The sequence below is a fragment of the Diuraphis noxia genome, unplaced genomic scaffold (genome assembly GCF_037042655.1).
Source record: "Diuraphis noxia isolate RWA-SAM2 unplaced genomic scaffold, SU_Dnox_SAM2 contig0002, whole genome shotgun sequence".
Lineage (NCBI taxonomy): Eukaryota > Metazoa > Arthropoda > Insecta > Hemiptera > Aphididae > Diuraphis > Diuraphis noxia.
Window position 1 is genome coordinate 49,145,841 of NW_028301712.1, and position 18,897 is coordinate 49,164,737.

The window sequence follows — 18,897 nt, forward strand, 5'->3', positions numbered from 1 at the left end:
TTTATTTATAACGGATAATTTTGTAGGTCGTAGGTACCTATTTAAACTATACTGTGGTAATAATAATGTAATTTAATGCTTAGTTTTATACTCTAGGTTTAGTGTTTATAGAAAATTTTTATAAATTATACATTTAAATAAATGGTCATTTCTAAATAATAATTAAAAAAATACATTTTTTGTCATTGGTACAATTACGTCTTTCATTAAAATACATGCATAAGTATTAGCGAATACAATAAATACTATACAATAAAATAATTAATACATTTAATCTAATTCACAATTATTATAAATAGTCAGAAGTTAGTGGTCAAAATTACCTATAGAGTTACCCACTCACAAAACAATACTCTTTAAAACAATATAGAGCACTTAAGGATATATTATTCTATTATGTGGTCCCTATTTTTCTTAACATTATATTCACCCACCCTTTTATTTACCTAATGACATAACCTACTTTCGGCGCCCCTAATATTAAATATATTGTGTAAGTATTTGAAAATGTCGGTCTGTAAGATATGACTCCATTAGTAAAAATAGTGTAGGAGGAAGAAATTTACGAAGTTTGAACAGAATACCTTCATGTCAGATTTTGTCAAATACCTGGGAGATGTCTAAAAATGCACAAGTACAGTAGCATTTGTTTTCAAGAGAGGTAGATTGCATCAATTACTCTATGGACCTGGTGTACGGTGCTATGTACTTACGAGTGTAAAGAGATGCCTGGATACTTGGCGGGAGTTTTAAGGCAAAACCTACAAGCGTTATTGTTACTCATTTTTAACCAGCTTAAACTTAAAGTTTTAATTTCAAAAAAATAACTGGAATTTTCAATTTTGTTTTTCGTTATCAGTTTATCACTGTCAAAAACGGTGCCGCAGTGATGTTGCGGTTCAAGTGGTTCAACCGTGCGACTGCGCGGGTTATAAATTGCGCGTATGCGCATTTGCGAGTTTGCGACGATTCACCTTGGTTATGTTGGCTTTATATTATATTTAGCCGCAGTAGCTCTATCCATTATATATGATCATTGTGCGGGATAACATATATAACGGGATACTCCCTTGAGCGGGATAACATATACAACGGGATACTCCAATGTATGTGATCACATATAAAAATAACAGTATAGCTTTGCATTAATTATACATATTTAACCTTTGTATTCTTTATTATTATTGAAAATAATAATTTTGGGTGGCATATTTTATTCAACTGGCAGTTATACATTTAAAATTCTCCATTTGCATATATATAAATGCTCAAGTTAACAAAAAACAAAAATTAAATTGCTGTTTCTTACCAGCTTATATTTGTGTTAATTTTTTCAAGAAAAAAACAATTTTTTTTTCAAATTAATTATCAATACAAATTATTTATACAATGTTTATGAGTATAAAAGCTCTTTTAAGCAAATTTGTGATAGAGATAGAGAGTAAAACAATATTGATTATTCTAAAATAAACGAATAAGAAAAACTATAGATAGGTACATTCTAATAAAATACAAGGACAGATATTATTGATTAAAAATTGAAAACAATATATTTTTGCTAAGGTGAATTGTTGGATCCCTGCCTCAGTACCTACCTACATATTATTGACAGAGATTGATATAGCATATTACTATACTTATATAAGTTATAGTTTATAAATAAATGCAAGCGTAGAGGACCATGCACGCTCTGGAGCATTGTTAGTCTTAACTCTTAAGCTTTTAGAGTTGTCTAGTTTTAGCAACAATTATATAGCTACAAAATAAACCTTATTTTGCTTTGTAATTTGTATTATAACTTATAAGTATTCCTTAATTTGTTCTTGATAGTTGATAAAACATGTCAGTTTTCTGTGTGGTCATTATAATTGTTAGTACTTCCATCAAGTATTATTAATAACGCCTGTGCAGCGTTTTTATTTTCAAAAAGGTTGTTGAAGTGTTGAACATAATATAATTATATCTAATTATATTATACCTACAATAAAATATTATTATATACCTACTAATTAATATATTAATATATTATGTATAATTTGTTCTAGGGTGTAAAGTATGTAAAATAATATATAATATTGTCTATCGTAGTATCACTATGTAATGAATTAAAAAAAATTGATTATTATAATAACGCTCATCGGTATAAATTCGGCTTTAAAAGGTTTCGGCTGTAATATTTGTCGGCTAAAATACGGTTCTGATAATTTACTTGTAATATTTTCGGCTACTATTATACGCGCTCCCCGTTTTTCTGTCACTTTTTTAATTTTTTTTGTTTTTCTCGATATTTTTGAAAACTGTTGGAAAATGTTTACTTTTGACCTCTATAATGCACCAAGGATATTCACTTTTACATCGGAAACCACCACGAAAGTTTGAAATTGAAGCATTAGTTCGACTAGTTATGCTGTACACAGACACAAAAAAAAAAAACAAAAAAAAATAAAAACACACATCATTGTAAAATCAGTACATTCATCATTCCGTTCAGAATCTAAAATAATTCACTACCATATTATATTTGGCAAGATTTCAGTAGTGAAACTGACTATTGCAACAGACATGTCTGACATGAAATTTTTATACATATACAAAACCATGCAATAACTCATTTAAGCTGCAATGCGTATTCCGGATTTTCTTATCACTTAAATTAATTTTTTTTTATTACTATAATAAACATAATATAAAAATTCGACATCTAAAATAACTGAAAGAAACAAAAAAAAAGCCAAAATAAATTGGTTTATTTGGAATAAGAATGGCGTGAATCTAATTTATATATAATATAAAAATTAAATTTCTATCTCGTACCTACCTATATTAAAAATGAAGTATTTGCTTTAAAACCCTAGCCATACTCATTATAATATTGTTATGACCTTATGATTAACAATATTATTATGCAACGAAGATGTGTTTAATGAGATTGTGGTGGCACATAATTGGCATATTGGTGGCTTTTGCCGTAGATAATTAATTTATTATAATAAATAACAAATTTGTAATTAATTAGGTATTAGTTTCGTATTCGGAGAAAACTTTTGACTTGGAATTTTACAAACTAGCTGTCGCCCGATATGGTCGGTACGAAAAATTAATGTGTACACTGTATAACTTAATTTTAACTTTAAAAATCAGTAATCACATTTATTTAAATCAACATTTTTATTTAATAGTTCATAAAGAAATATATTTTAGTAAAAATATGCATGTGCTTCTAACATTTAAACACCATCTTAAATATTCTTAATCGATAATCAAATAAATAAATTTAAAAAAAAATAATTAAAATAATACCAAGGTACTTTATTTTGTTATACATAATTTTAATTTAAAGTTATGCATTATTTCGGTATAGTTATCTCATTTCATTATTGCCCGATGCCCTGCAATGAACAGATTGTATACAAGGGCATCGTTGATTTAAAAGTAGTATTATAATATATACCTAGGTATCTATGGATTTCTCTTATTGATTTAGTACAATATAATCCATGGTGATTGTCAAAGTCGTTGCGGAGGACGCAGTCTATTAAAGATTCTAACATTTCAATTAGATAGCAAAGTAGACATAAACGAAAAACATCCTGCTTTCCGTTTAATCTTTTTTTTTCATAAATCACATTATTTTTAGACTTCAATTCAGCGTTATCTGATGCGTTTCCATTTCAGCGTCGGATTGCATACACGTCGCGGACTCTAACAAAGCCCAAAATAATCGATGTTTAAGGTAAGTTTGTTTTAATACCAATTATTTTGCGGCTTAATGTTATAAAAGAATTGAGGTACACGTTCGTACACTTTTCCAATAGTGATTGTTTGCAAAGAGTTCTTCACCTATGAATTTGAAACTAAAAACTACAATAGGTACTTTAAACATGCCTACTTTATATTGTGACTTTCTCAAATATAATAAAATATTCCCTTGAACCCAAAAAGTCAGACGTATTATGGTCTTTTACAATTTTTTAAGTAAATGCAAGACTGTCATATTTTGATATGTGGCTGTATTGCATACAGAAATTGATTTTCAGACATACCAAAATATGGCAGTATTGAACTTTAAATTATTAATGAATAATAAAATATTATTAACTGTTAGTTTTTTTGAAATTTGATTAAAATTGTTGTGTTATAATTTATAATTGTACAGGTAATATGTATATAAGGATAAAAATTAATCATTTAATAGTTGTAGGTATGTAATCAATATCTTTAAAAATAATTTACCATAAAACACAAAATAAAAAACTACTTATCTTTAAGTCAATAAGTTTATTTTTATGTATCAAAGTAACAAATAATATGACAAATTAAAAAATAAATATATTCTAAATTGATAATGACTATAAAATTATCAAATGCTTTTGAACAACAAGAGTACAAGACTATAAAATTATGTACGAATTTGAATAATTTATTATTATTTTAATAATATAGTTACCTATATGGTTACGATTTATTATATAAATTAATCACCATCTTCATAGTTTTTTATTATTATTATTATTTTATTAGTACCTATTTGTTATAAGTATTATCAATTTTCAGATATTTTTAAGTTTTTATAAAAATGACAATAAGTATCTGGAATAAGTTTTGCTTTGCGCGATAAAATTAAATCTTTTTTATTTGTAAGATTCCAGGCTTTTCAATAAATGCAAATTTCATATGTAATGTATGTTTGGTAATTTTATTTTTATTTAAAACTATAATTTCTTGATAATTTGCTTGCCCATAAGTTGTTTAAATTGATGTAAAAACAATTTATCAGGGAATTATTTTTTAACTTTAATTAACTTAATATCTCTCTATAAAACCATTTGACCGATAATATTTTTATTAATGTTGTTACAAAAATCTTTACTATGACACCTTGTTCTAGTTAAAATGTCATAAAATTCTGATTTTAGACCTTTCTTATGATGTTTCTGAGCTTTTATTTTCCTTCCAGTCCTTGTCTTTAATACTATCATCAAAATCTTCATTAGGTATCTAAATCTGTAAACAGAATACAAACTGTGTTATAACATAGAGTTCATATAAACACGAGATCAAGATAACATTATTATTTACTATTAGAGTCAGTCATTTTATCACACTAAGTTTCCATTGGCACCTATAGTTAGCTCAATGCAATTTTGTGAACTTTCATTTGATTTGTTTGAATTTGTTATGTGTGGTTTTCAATGGTAAATCGTCTGAAAAAATATTTTAATAATATAGCTTGTAAAAAATTGCAACTGTGTAGCTGCTAAGTACCTACTTACTGTTCTCATATTCATGTACTTATCACTGAAGGTGTTGTATTTAACTATTCAATATTACTTTATTTGTAATATTAAATTCTGCATTTTTAATAGCTGTTAATATTTTCATAGAACAATAACATAATTAAATTAAAATTTATGGTTGATAAGGTTTTGTACATTAGAAATTATTAGAAAATGATTAATAGAATGAATTACATTCGGTATTTATTAGGGTATATAATATTATAAAAAATATATACAATAAGCCAACAACTGACATAGATTAATATATTATTACCTATTTATACATTATATTTATAATTCATTTTGCTTAAATGTTAAACCATTTAAAATTAAATTAAATTTTTACAAATTTATAGGTAAACGATTTTATAATTATTTTATATATATATTTTTTTTTATTGAGCATATTTACATCGACAACAGAGGTCATTAGTTACACTTATTTACAATGATGATATAATATAATGTATTAATATGTATAGGTACTGATACAATGGTAAGTTATTTAATTAGGATAACACATTTTTTTTTTTTATATATATAAGATTGAACAATTTTGTTTTTCTTAAAAAATTAATTATGCCCTGGTTTTTTTCATGAATAGGTTATTTTATATTTTACGTAGGTACCTAAATCAATAATTTATTAAAATTTCATTTATTATTTATTTTCTAAAAAAAACACAATATATCAAAAATTCATAAATAATACCTAAATCGGAATAATATTTTTAAATTATCGAAGTAAATAAATAAACATTAATACAAGTAATTGTAATTAATCTTTACGTTATTAAAATAAAAACGAACCGGTTAGGTACCTATCCGAATTCTAGTAGTTAACTTGTTGTGGTTAGTGAACTAGTGAAGAAATAATAAGATCTTGAATAAAATATTTAAAATATAAATTAACACATTATAACTAGGAAAGGAATATAAAAATTAAACATTAATCGGATTATTTTAGATATATAATACCTGTAATGCATAAAAGGAGCATGATCGTAATCAATAATCAAACAAAAATAGGCTAAGAAAAACAATATATTATATTATAATTTAAATTTAAAATTACAAATATTTTTTGGTTATTGTTATATCACATTTAATTATTTAAATGAACATTATTCACAAACGTGAACCTCCTTGGTAATAGAAGTTTTATTGAAATATTACATATCTTTGGATTTATCCTATTAGCCTAACACAATATAATCTGTGGCAATTGTCTTTTCAGAATTAGAAGTGGCAGTCGGTTAAAGATTCTAAAATTATAATTTCAATGAGCACTAGATCAAACATGAACTAAAAATATTCTGTATTCCGTATAATTTTAATTTCATAATTAATAATATTTTCAGACTTCAATTAAGTATCTGATGCGTTCTTACGTCGGTATCGGAGTGTACCCATACACGTCTCGGATTTCACCAAAACCCCGAAAAAGAGTCGATGTTTGAGGTAAGTTTATTTTCATATTCTTTTGAGGCTTGAATCTTATGTTAGGCTTTAAATAAATATCTAACGTCACGAAAAATATATTCCCAAGTTCCAAGTATCGTTGACGCATATTTTATTTCTAAGCGCGAAATTAAGAAATACACGAGATCGATTAATATAAACGCGCTGCGTCGTTTTTCAGGTTGCCAGACGTATAATAATTATAATTTTATAATTATAACCTAGGTATGTGTTTGTAATCAACATTTTTCAATTTTTGTTTAGTTAGTTAATTGTAATATCCGTTTTAACTGATAACTCCAGTCTCCAAAACTCATAGGGAGCAATTTTAATTCGTACCTAAATGGTAATTTGTTCCAAATCCAACGTTAGAAGTCAGGAATTTAGAATAAAATATATTTTATTTTGATAAATTATGTATATTATAGATATTTATAGTTATTTATAACCTTTATTCTTTATCTCATATCTAATATTATAGGTACTTTTAAATAATTACATTGTAGGTACACCTATAAAGCCCTATGACCTAAAGGCTAAAAGAATTGATCACTGAGTGGTGAACTAAACGGTTATGAATAATATATTATAACTTAGTTATCATACATATAATAAATATCTGTTAAAATAGTGTATCTACCTAATACATACACACAGGAGTTATTATTTTCTTCAAAATTGTACAGTTATTATTTATTATAAAGTTGCGTAAGGTTAGGTAGGTAAATAACCAAACTCTAATTTATTGCAATAGAATTTTTAATAATTTTATAAAACTCAATCTTTCAAAAATTAATATAGAATAATAATTATAATATTCATGAATTCTTGAAATAAAATAAATAAACAAAAAAGCGGGTAAGTGGATGTCGCTCTGCTGTACATTAGGTGGTGGGGTGGACCTCTGACTAGGGTAGGTTAGATTTGAATGCAATGATACCTATCATTGTATACGAAAAACGATTCTGAACGGAGATGATTTGTCAGTCTAGGATATATTATAGATAATTAAAAATTATCAAATCTTTGATTTAAAAAGAAAATTTTGTATAAATTTCTAGCTTAAAATAATTTGCGAATTTTCGTAATTTTTACGTATTTAGTCAATATTTGAACTTCAAATGCTAATAAAAAAAAATTGTACCTACGTATTTTTATGATTTTTTAATTACTATAAGAATAACTTATGAGGGACTTTGTATTCAATTTTCAAGTATTATGATAGAGCCGAAAAAATTTTATCAACCCTTCAAAAAAATTTTTCAGAAAAATTGAAAATTTCAGTTGTCTATTAATATCTCAAAAAAAGTCAAAATATTTTTAAAATTAAATCATGTAAATAAAATGCCAATCTAAATAACTGATAAAATTTTCACGTATCTACGACTTATACTTTTTGAATAATAACAAATATTTAAAATCGTTTCAGGATAAATCGTTATCGTAACGCTATTTCGTAAAAATTTAAAATTCAAACGCACGTCAAATTTTTCCTATAATGACGCTTCGATATTTCTCTATAGCTACTTGAAGGAAAACTTAGTGTTGTATTTTTAATCCTTAGTTATAAACAAAAACATTATTATGATTTTTCAGCTTTAAAATTACTTGCAAATTTTCGCATTTTCGACAGATTTCGTAAAAATTTGAACTATAAACGCTTATAAAAAAAATTGTGCCTATGCATTCTTATAATTTTTTAATCACTATAAGAATAACTTATGAGGAACTTTGTATTAAATTTTCAAACAAATTCTTCTCTAATATCCATGAAAACATTTCGTAATCACAATATAATCATCTCATCTAATATATGTGTAATATATAATATATTATATAATATATCTGTGGTACAATTATTGAACAAATTTTCAAATTTTCAATTTCGAATCTAAATATCTGGTGAAATTTTCAAGTATCTACGACTTATAATTTTTGAAGTATAACAAATAATATTTAAATTCGTTTGACTCGTTTGAGGATAAATCGTTATCATTACGCGATTTCATAAAAATTTAAAACTCAAACGCTCAAAACATTTTTCCTATAATGACGCTTCAAATTTTCTCTATAGCTATTTGAAGCAAAACTTATGGAAAACTTGGTGTTAAATTTTATAACCTTAGATATAAATACAAACGATATTATGAATTTTGAACTACAAAATAATTTGCAAATATTCATGGTTTTCACGAATTTCTGTCAATATTTGAAATTCAAATGCTAATAAAAATTTAATTTGAATTTCCGGTTGACATTTTTTTTGTGATAAATATTGACAAATTTGTAAGGAATCTTCTAATAAATTTTCAAATCTAAGATTTAAAAGGAAAATTTTTTATGAATTTCTAGCTTAATATAATTTGCGAATTTTCGTGATTTTTACGTATGTTGTCAAAATTTAAATTTAAATGCTTGTAAAAAAAAAATGTGACTAGTTATGCTGTACACAGACTCAAAAACAAAAAAAAACACACACACACATCATTGTAAAATCAATACATTCATCACTTCGTTCAGAATCTAAAAACTATAATACGCAATAATCGCAGTAATAATTAAAGTTTGTATAAAAAATTATTAAAATAAAAATGAATCGGTACTAGAGTTTTAGTAGCCATACAGTAGGTATAATGTTTTTATAGCCATATAAAATTAATAAGTTCTTGAATAAAATAATCAAAACACATAATGACATTAAACGGATTGTTTAGCTATATATTATCTGTAATGATAAAAAAAAGCGGGTAAGTGGATGTCGCTCTGCTGTACATTAGAGGGTGGGGTGGACCTCTGGTAAGGGTAGGTTAAATTTGAATGCAATGATAGGTATCATTGTATATGAAAAACGATTCTGAACGGAGATGATTTGTCAGTCTAGGATGTAATTATTATTATATTAAAATTCTATTTTGAAACAAATATTTTATTTTTCAAATAAGACGCATTTTGTATAAGGCATGGTTAATCAATTTTTCCAAAAACATTGCATGTAGTTATCATAATTCATAATACCTTATATTATTATAGGTATACATATACCTGGTTTGAGGATAAATCGTTATCATTACGCGATTTCATAAAAATTTAAAACTCAAACGCTCAAAACATTTTGCCTATAATGTCGCATCGAATTTTCTCTATAGCTATTTGAAACAAAACTTATGAAAAACTAAGTGTTAAATTTTATAACTTTAGATATAAATACAAACGATATTATGAATTTTGAACTACAAAATAATTTGCAAATATTCATGGTTTTCACGAATTTCTGTCAATATTTGAAATTCAAATGCTAATAAAAATTTAATTTGAATTTCCGGTTGACATTTTTTTTGTGATAAAGATTGACAAATTTGTAAGGAATCTTCTAATAAATTTTCAAATCATGGATTTAAAAAACTTTTTTTATGAATTTCTAGCTTAAAACAATTTTCGAATTCTTGTGATTTTTACGTATTTTGTCAAAATTCAAAATTTGAATGCTTAAAAAAAAAATTGTGACTATGAATTTATTTTATTTTTTTACTGCTATTGTAACAATATGTTAAGAGCCTTGTATTAAATTTTCAAGATTTTTTACCCAAAAAAACAATTTTTATCGATATTAATTAAAAAAAACTAATAATGATCGAAAATTGCATATACCTATGAATAGTTCAACTTAAGTCAAAATTTCATGGTGGATAGAATATACTTATATAAACATTTGGTGAATATGTCATGTATCAATGGTAATTTGTAATTTGTTTTAAAGTTACATCAAAAATCAAAATCGATTTTGTCGAAAACTGATTGTGCGTAAAATTTCCCGTTTTTCCTTTAATTATTAGTTTGTTTATACCAATTATTTATAAAAATATTAAGAATACTTTTGACCACCAAAGTACCAACTAGATTCACTTTCTGATCGAATAAGGTACTTAAGTCAAAAATCGAAGCACTTTTACTGCCCCAAAACGTGATGACAGACACAAAAAAACAATATATTCATGGTTTTGACGAATTTTTGTCAATATTTGAACTTCAAATGCTAATTAAAAAAAATTGTGCCTAGGTATTCTTATAATTCTTTAATCACTATAAGAATAACCTATGAGAAAATTTTTATTAAAATTTCAAGTATTTTGATAAGGCCAAAAAACTTTTACCGACACTTCAAAAAAAAATTTTCAGTAAAATTGAAAATTTCAGTTGTCTATAAATAACTCAATTGAAAATTAAACTGTATATATAACATAAACATTTAGTGAAAATTCCAAGTATTTACAGTGATTAGTTTTTGAATTACAACCATATAAAAAAATCGATTTGGTCGAAAACTGGTTTTGCGTAGAAATTCCCGTTTTTCCGTTACTTTTTTTTGTTTTTCTCGATTTTTTTGAAAACCGTTGGAAAATGTTTACTTTTGACCTCTATAATGCACCAAGAATATTCACTTTTACATCAGAAAACACCTCGAAAGTTTGAAATTGAAGCATTATTTCGACTAGTTATGCTGTACGAACAAAAAAAAAAAAACACACATCATTGTAAAATCAATACACTCATCACTTCGTTCACAATCTAAAATGAATAGGTCAGAAAATATTGTTGAATATTTTATTGAAATTTCAGAGATGGTATTCGTCAGTGAAGATTTGCCAACTAAATATCATATTCGTTGTGAAGCCTGTGTGAAATGTATTAACAATGTTTCGAAGATGAAGTTTTATAGTAGATTCGGTAAGTAATTTTCTATTTTTCAGTAGGTTTATTTTAATTTTATTAATTTATTAATTGATCAGGAGATAGATTACTTGCAATTTTTAAATTATTCGTTTTGTAACCACTGGTATACACTATTTAAGTTATCAATAAAATCGTGATAAAAATTAGAAAATTGGTAGGTATAATATTAAAAAATTTTTTTTTTAATAATTTCCTCAATGATATTTAAATATTTTCACCAATTATCAGGTACGATGACCTGTAGGTACTATAGGGACTGGGAGTGTGAGAGTGGGGGCAGGGAAGGATTAAGAGATGGTAAGAGAGAGAGTGTGAGAAGTAGCGTAGAGAGATGGTAGAGAAGCAGAAGAAAAATCGAGAGAAAAAGGGTGAGAAAGAAATGGAGGGATAGTAAGAGAGATAGATAGTGTGAGGTAAGGTTAGATTAGGTTAGGTTAGGTAAGGTAGGTACTATAGTGACTTGTAAAGAAAGGGCGAGAGAAGGATAGTGTGAGAGGGAGTGAGAGAGGTAGATAGGATGAAGGATAAGGAGATATAGTGAATGAGATGGTGCAAGTGTGAGAAAAACGGGTAGAGGGGAATGTAAGACGAGTGATTGTGAGAGAGATAGGTGAGGGGGATGGTGTGAAAGTGATAGGATGAGAGAGAGGTAGTGTCAAAGGGAGATGATAATGTTAGGTGGGGGAACAGAACAAAAAGTGAGAGGGAATTGTGAGAGGTTGTGAGAGACAGTGAGATAGGTGAAGGGGAGGGTTAGGTTAGGTTAGGCTAGGTTGAGGGGTAGTGGCAGATATAGAGGATTAGGTTAGGTGGGGGGAAGGGGAATAGTTAGGTAGAATAGTTATGTTAACAATTCTGAATATGTAGGAAAGGATCTTAAATTGCAAAGGTCACTCGACCCCTTGAGTGATACTACCAGGTTAGGTAAGGTTTACGACCTTCGACTTATGGGATAGAATAAAAAGAGAAGGTTGGTTAGGCCGATTAAGAGGATGTCAGTGGAATTTTTTTTCTCCGACTCATGCGCAATATATCAAATTTTTTGTTCACAATAATCTTAATAATTTCTAAAATTAGAGAAAAATTAATGGTTAGATTTTTATTTAGGGCATATCATAGGCTTATTATACTTAAATTATTAAGTGAGTTATGAGTATTTTAAAGTATTCATAACTCGCTTCAAATGTAGCTTATAAGATGCTCTAGGTATTAATAATATAAGTATCTTAAAATTTTAAAAATGGCCATTTCACTCTAATTTTAGAAATTATTATGATCATAGTGAACGTAATATTTGCTATGTTGTGCGTGGGTCAAAGAGAAAAAAAGAAATGCACTGACATCCTCTTAAGTGTTATCAAGTCAAAAAAGCTCTTGATTGTTGATTGTTTACATTATTATAAGTCTTGTAAAAAGTATGACTTTGTCATTACATATTTTGTTAAAATATCACATCAATTAAATGAATATTATCTTTAAAATAACAAATTTTATTTTTATATACAAATTTACAATTTCATTAAACATATTATTATAGTTAATAGTCTTATTATGAAAAGTATTGTAATGCTCAATAAAAAAAAATATTAGAGTTGTGTCTTGATAAGTAAAAAATTTAAATATTATAAATTCTCATTCTCAAAATATTCATCTTAGGACTTCAATTTCAAAATAAAATATTTGCATACTTTTGTTTAATATTACTTTACAAGATTGTACTATGATAGTGATTAAAATAATAAACTTAAAAGTTGGCGCTTGATTGGAAGTAAAAGTTATAATTAATAACTGTAGAGCTAGGACTTTTATGTACTTACTAAAAATTCGTTGAATATACGCAGTTAAATATGCCTTAAAAAAAATTACATTCTTTATTACACTATAAAAATTACTTAATTAAATATTTTATGCATTTATCATATGTTTATATGTATATATATTTATATATACCGTGTGTCCCACAAAACAGGGTAGGTACACTTTATCACTCATTACCCTTTAATTATACCCTGTAATCAATCATAAATTCCTATATGACTTAAAATTCTTTTAACTCATATGTTTTAGTGGTATCCATACAACTTGGTTTTGTTATTTTTGTGATTGGCGTAGACTTCTACTTTTTGTTTCCCATGAGTATTTTTTTTTTTTAAATATATTGTTGTGTTGTTTATTCATGTTTATATTCATATTTATTTGATCTTTATTTATTATTAGTCATCATTTGGACTATAATATAGTTATAATATATTTTTATTTTATTTGAATCTAAACATCTTTGTGTTTAATTCATTTATAAAAAAAGTTTTAATTTTCTTTGGATTATATTTTATTTATTATTAGTCATAATTTGGACTATAATATAGTTATATTATTTTTTTATATTATTTGAATCTAAACATCTCTGTGTGATTATTTATATTTTATTTATACTTCTTAGTTTTTTGGTTTGGTCTCCAGTAAATTTGGTTTTTTTTTATGGTGTACAATGGCATTATTTATTTTGTAAATTATTGAAAATTAAATTTTTTTTTTGTAGTCCGACATACTAGGTTGGTATGATCAGATGAGCCCTTCCTTGTATGAGAATTTCATGATATCCAAAAATGATATTTAAAATAGGGATTTACATTTAAAAAGAATGAAGAAATACATGACAAAAGAATTTTAAGTGATATAGGAATTTATGATTGATTTGTCTAGTTTGATGTCCAACAAACAGAATTGAAAGATATTTACAGGTTAATGAGCAATAAGGTGTACCCTGTTATTTGAGACACATGATATATTGTATATATTAAAAAAAAAAAAAAATTTAAAAGCTAGTAAAAATTTCATTTTTCTTTCATATTTAATATAATTATATTTTGATCCATAAAAATATTTACCTAATTGCTTGATTTTCGATAAAATATCAAAAGATGCACTAAAAACATTTAGAATTTGATCACTTAAGTTTTTAAATATGCTGTGTACTACTACTAACATAGAAATAAGCATACAATAAAGCTTAGCAAAAAAGAAAAAATATATACAATGCATAAAAAGTCTTTGCTCTAGAAAACATAAAATGTTTTAAAATAAAAATTTGTCATAGTAATTTGTCCACATAAAAGAAAAACAACTTTTGAAGGTGATTAAGAGTTAAAAGAATTTCATTATGAAATTGAAAGCCACTTATATTACTAGTTTTTTAAAATTAATCAAAATCTCTAATACTGGAAAGAAGAAATAAGATCTGGTGATGGTTAATTTTCTGAGACATACAATCATTTTTAAAGTACCTATTATTTTAGTTGAGTGTTGGAATCTATACTAGTGTTAATTGTACCTATACTTTTTCGACTAGTCTAGGTTCAATATTTTAAGTGACATACGTGTTGTTGTTATTATTAGCTATAAAAATAAAAAAACATTCTTGAACTTGATGAAAAATAGACGTACAAGTACTAATTATCTCTTATAATAGATGTGGTTTCTATATTATGTTAAAAAAATAAATTTTGGACCTAGAGGTCAACACATCGACTGTCGTTGCTAGCTCTCGGATGGGCAACTACCTGGGTTCTTAGTGACGAATCCTTGTTTTATTTACATGTGTTTAAAACCAAACAGTAAAATCAGGTTATGCAGTTGATATCTGGATGGCCTGGTATATGCACTGCACACTAGTCGTATACTGTATTTTGGGGTATGGTGTGGTGTGGTGGTTTGCCGTGGTCAAACATCGCATGGCGTCTCTAGCTTCTGGATGGGTGACCATCTGGGTTCTTAGTGACGAATCCTTACCCCACATACTCACGTGTTTCTAAACAAACACATGCAATATGGATATATAATTGCCGAAGGATTTGTTTAAAAAAAAAACGTATATTATGTAATAATAAAAATAATAAGAAACCAATTGTACATTGTTTAAGTCTATATGAGATATTATACTTCATACTATAACTTTTTAATAATAATAATTAACAATAAGTATGTAATTTGAGATATTTTAGATGATTAAATTTTCTTCTGGACAATTGATCTTTGTCACAAAAAATGTACAGACACAGTGATGTAAAGATTACCAATCACACAGCAAAATGTTATGTTAAAATAATAAATAATAATGTTTTATTGAATAAAAGATTGAGTAAACATTTTTTTAGATCGTTTCATTTAAAAAATATTCAAAATCGTAATAATTCAATTTCTGGTGTCTAGGGTTGATTTTATTAGGTACCATATAAAAATAAAAATAAAATTACCATTATGGTACCACCCGACGTTTTTGGGCCCAGAAAAGCATGATAACTATAATTTTAGTGTGTTGGAAGGGGAAATAATTTAGATATTACACCATTATTGTAATAATATTACAAAAGTTGTTTTGCATTAATGAGGATGTCGCACTCTCATTCTCTTCAACAGGGCTTTCGCAAGCCCTGCAAGTCGGAGACAATACAAACCATAAATCTTTAATAATTATTAGTTATTCCTTGTACAATTTACATCCAATCATACTTGCGAGTTTAGATTAAAATTTTTGATTAGGATTTGATAGAATGTACTATGGATGTGTTAACAACAGTTCCCCTCACGTATACTCATTTATGCACTCATCGCGGCCAGACACTCGTCGTCATATAAGTATGTGCTTAAAGTTATGTACACCAAAAAAATGGGTATGGCTCTATCCATAATATATTATCTAAGAAGCAGTTGCACCGAAGTCCTAAAAATCTAGCAGGGAGAAAAATATTTCAAGAGGCTCAACATTTTAATAATAAGATAAATTTCTAAGACGTTAACAATCAATTGAACAACTTGAAAAGTAAACACTTATATCGGAAATCAACTAAGGATCTATTTATTCAAAGTGTCCTAGTTGACCATCCGTTTGTCACGCGTTACCCAAACAGCATTTATTTTTCTACGATCATTTAGATTGATACTTATTAAACCCAGTGTCGTAGTCAGCCTTCCCGAGGGGTGTTGTGTGTATAGTACTGTATACACTTTTTCCCTCCCAAATCCTAACCCTGGCTACGGCACTGCCTTCCCCGCGGACATCCAGATGGTTAATTAAGTCATTAGGAGGTTTGTTTAGGTTAGGTACCTATAGACAATGGTAAGTTGAGCTCAAGTGATGATAGATGACTATCATCACTGGTCGTGACCTTTGCATAGATCTTTTCCTACTAACTAAAAAGGTATTCGAAATTGTCAACATAAAAATGAAAAATATTTAAAAATTAACAAGGAAAATATTAATACTACATTTATACTAAAATAATATATTATACTTATGTATATAATTATACATACTTTTTTTATAGCTTTTATAATGAATACTTAATACTTAAAATATTATATATACCTGCTTAATATTGTCATAATTTGGATCACGGTTTTAAATCCATACAAGTATTAGTGTTATACCAGTATTTCATATGAACTAATGTCAATCACAGTAAAAAATGCGTCCTCTGATCATAATTTGTTCAATAAACTATAAAGAATCTAGTTTATTTTTGTGTTCACAATTTTCAAACTTTTTAACCATGTGAAACTAAAAAACATAATTTTATCATGACTTAATTATCCTTCATTTTTTATTTCATTTATTATTCTTGAAAATACACAGTTCAGTCTTCATTGTGTATTCTAAGACCATAATTTTATCCAAAATTTCTTTTTTGATTCTTAAAAATCATTTGCCTGCGGGCGCCAATACCCCCTTTCCATTTTTATTTTCAAAATATTGCTCTACTTTATTTTTGTGAACACAATTTTCACACATTATAACCACTTGCAACTAAACAATATAATTTTATCATGAGTTAGTTGTCCTTCATTTATCTTTCTTGAGAATACATAGTGCAGTCTTCATTGTGTATTCTAAGACCATATTTTTATCCAAATTTCCTTTTTTGATTCTTAAAAATCATTTGCCTGCGGGCGCCAATACCCCCTTTCCATTTTTATTTTCAAAATATTGCTCTTGTTTATTATTGTGTACACAAATTTTAAACTTTATTAGCCACTTGACTCTAAAAAATATAATTTTATCATGATTTAATTATCCTTCATTTATTATTCTTGAAAATTCATAGTTCAGTCTTCATTGTGAATTCTTAGACCACAATTTTCTCCAAAATTTCTTTTTTGATTCTTAAAAATCATTTGCCTGCGGGCGCCAATACCCCCTTTCCATTTTTATTTTCAAAATATTGCTCTTGTTTATTATTTTGTACACACATTTTAAACTTTATTAGCCACTTGACTCTAAAAAATATAATTTTATCATGATTTAATTATCCTTCATTTATTATTTCATTTATTATTCTTGAAAATACATAGTTCAGTCTTCATTGTGTATTCCAAGACCATAATTTTGTCCAAAATTTCTTTTTTGGTTCTTAAAAATCATTTGCCTGCGGGCGCCAATACCCCCTTACCATTTTTATTTTCAAAATATTTACAAGGAAACGGACAAGGACAAGGACAAGGACAAGGACAAGGACAAGGACAAGGACAAGGACAAGGACAAGGACAAGGACAAGGACAAGGACAAGGACAAGGACAAGGACAAGGACAAGGACAAGGACAAGGACAAGGACAAGGACAAGGACAAGGACAAGGACAAGGACAAGGACAAGGACAAGGACAAGGACAAGGACAAGGGCAAGGGCAAGGGCAAGGGCAAGGGCAAGGGCAAGGGCAAGGGCAAGGGCAAGGGCAAGGGCAAGGGCAAGGGCAAGGGCAAGGGCAAGGGCAAGGGCAAGGGCAAGGGCAAGGGCAAGGGCAAGGGCAAGGGCAAGGGCAAGGGCAAGGGCAAGGGCAAGATATATATGTATTCCCACACAAGGTGGTATCCCCTTATATATTTTATCCCGCACAAGGGAGTAATCCCGTTATATATGTTATCCCGCACAAGGTGATATCCCATTATATATATTATCCCGCACAACGTGGTATCCCGTTATAAATGTTATCCCACACAAGGTGGTATCCCGTTATATATGTTATCCCGCCCAATGGAGTATCCCGTTATAATCTCATTTCAATATGGAAAAAAAAGCGATGTTATATGTTTACGTTCATAGCACGGACGTATATATTATACGTCCGTGGTTCATATTAATGTAAATAAGTGTTTTCGACCAATTGAAATTGATTTGCATCGTTTAAATATACTTCTCATGACTTATTATAATCAAAATCCATTGATTTTAGATTTTTCTTGACAAATGTTTATAAACATGATACAAAATTATTTTAGGTTTACATTTAATGTACATTATCTTATATGTTCTTTTAATTTTAATTTGATGTTTAGGTACCCTTTATAATGACTATTAAATAATATTTATTTTTATTAAATAATTTAAATACAATAATTGGAAATCATTATACCATATAAACAATATAAATTATAA

General features: G+C 27.2%; 1 protein-coding gene across 1 annotated transcript; it reads left to right on the plus strand.

The window, feature by feature from the left end:
- The first annotated feature begins 3,426 nt into the window (after positions 1-3,426).
- LOC149058600 (uncharacterized) lies at positions 3,427-18,810 on the plus strand. The gene is made up of 6 exons (XM_089218414.1): positions 3,427-3,733; positions 6,640-6,739; positions 6,921-6,964; positions 11,357-11,464; positions 17,944-18,232; positions 18,798-18,810. Exons 4-6 carry the CDS (start codon positions 11,359-11,361, stop codon positions 18,808-18,810), a joined length of 408 nt encoding a protein of 135 aa, XP_089074540.1. The 5' UTR covers positions 3,427-3,733; positions 6,640-6,739; positions 6,921-6,964; positions 11,357-11,358.
- Positions 18,811-18,897: the final 87 nt, after the last annotated feature.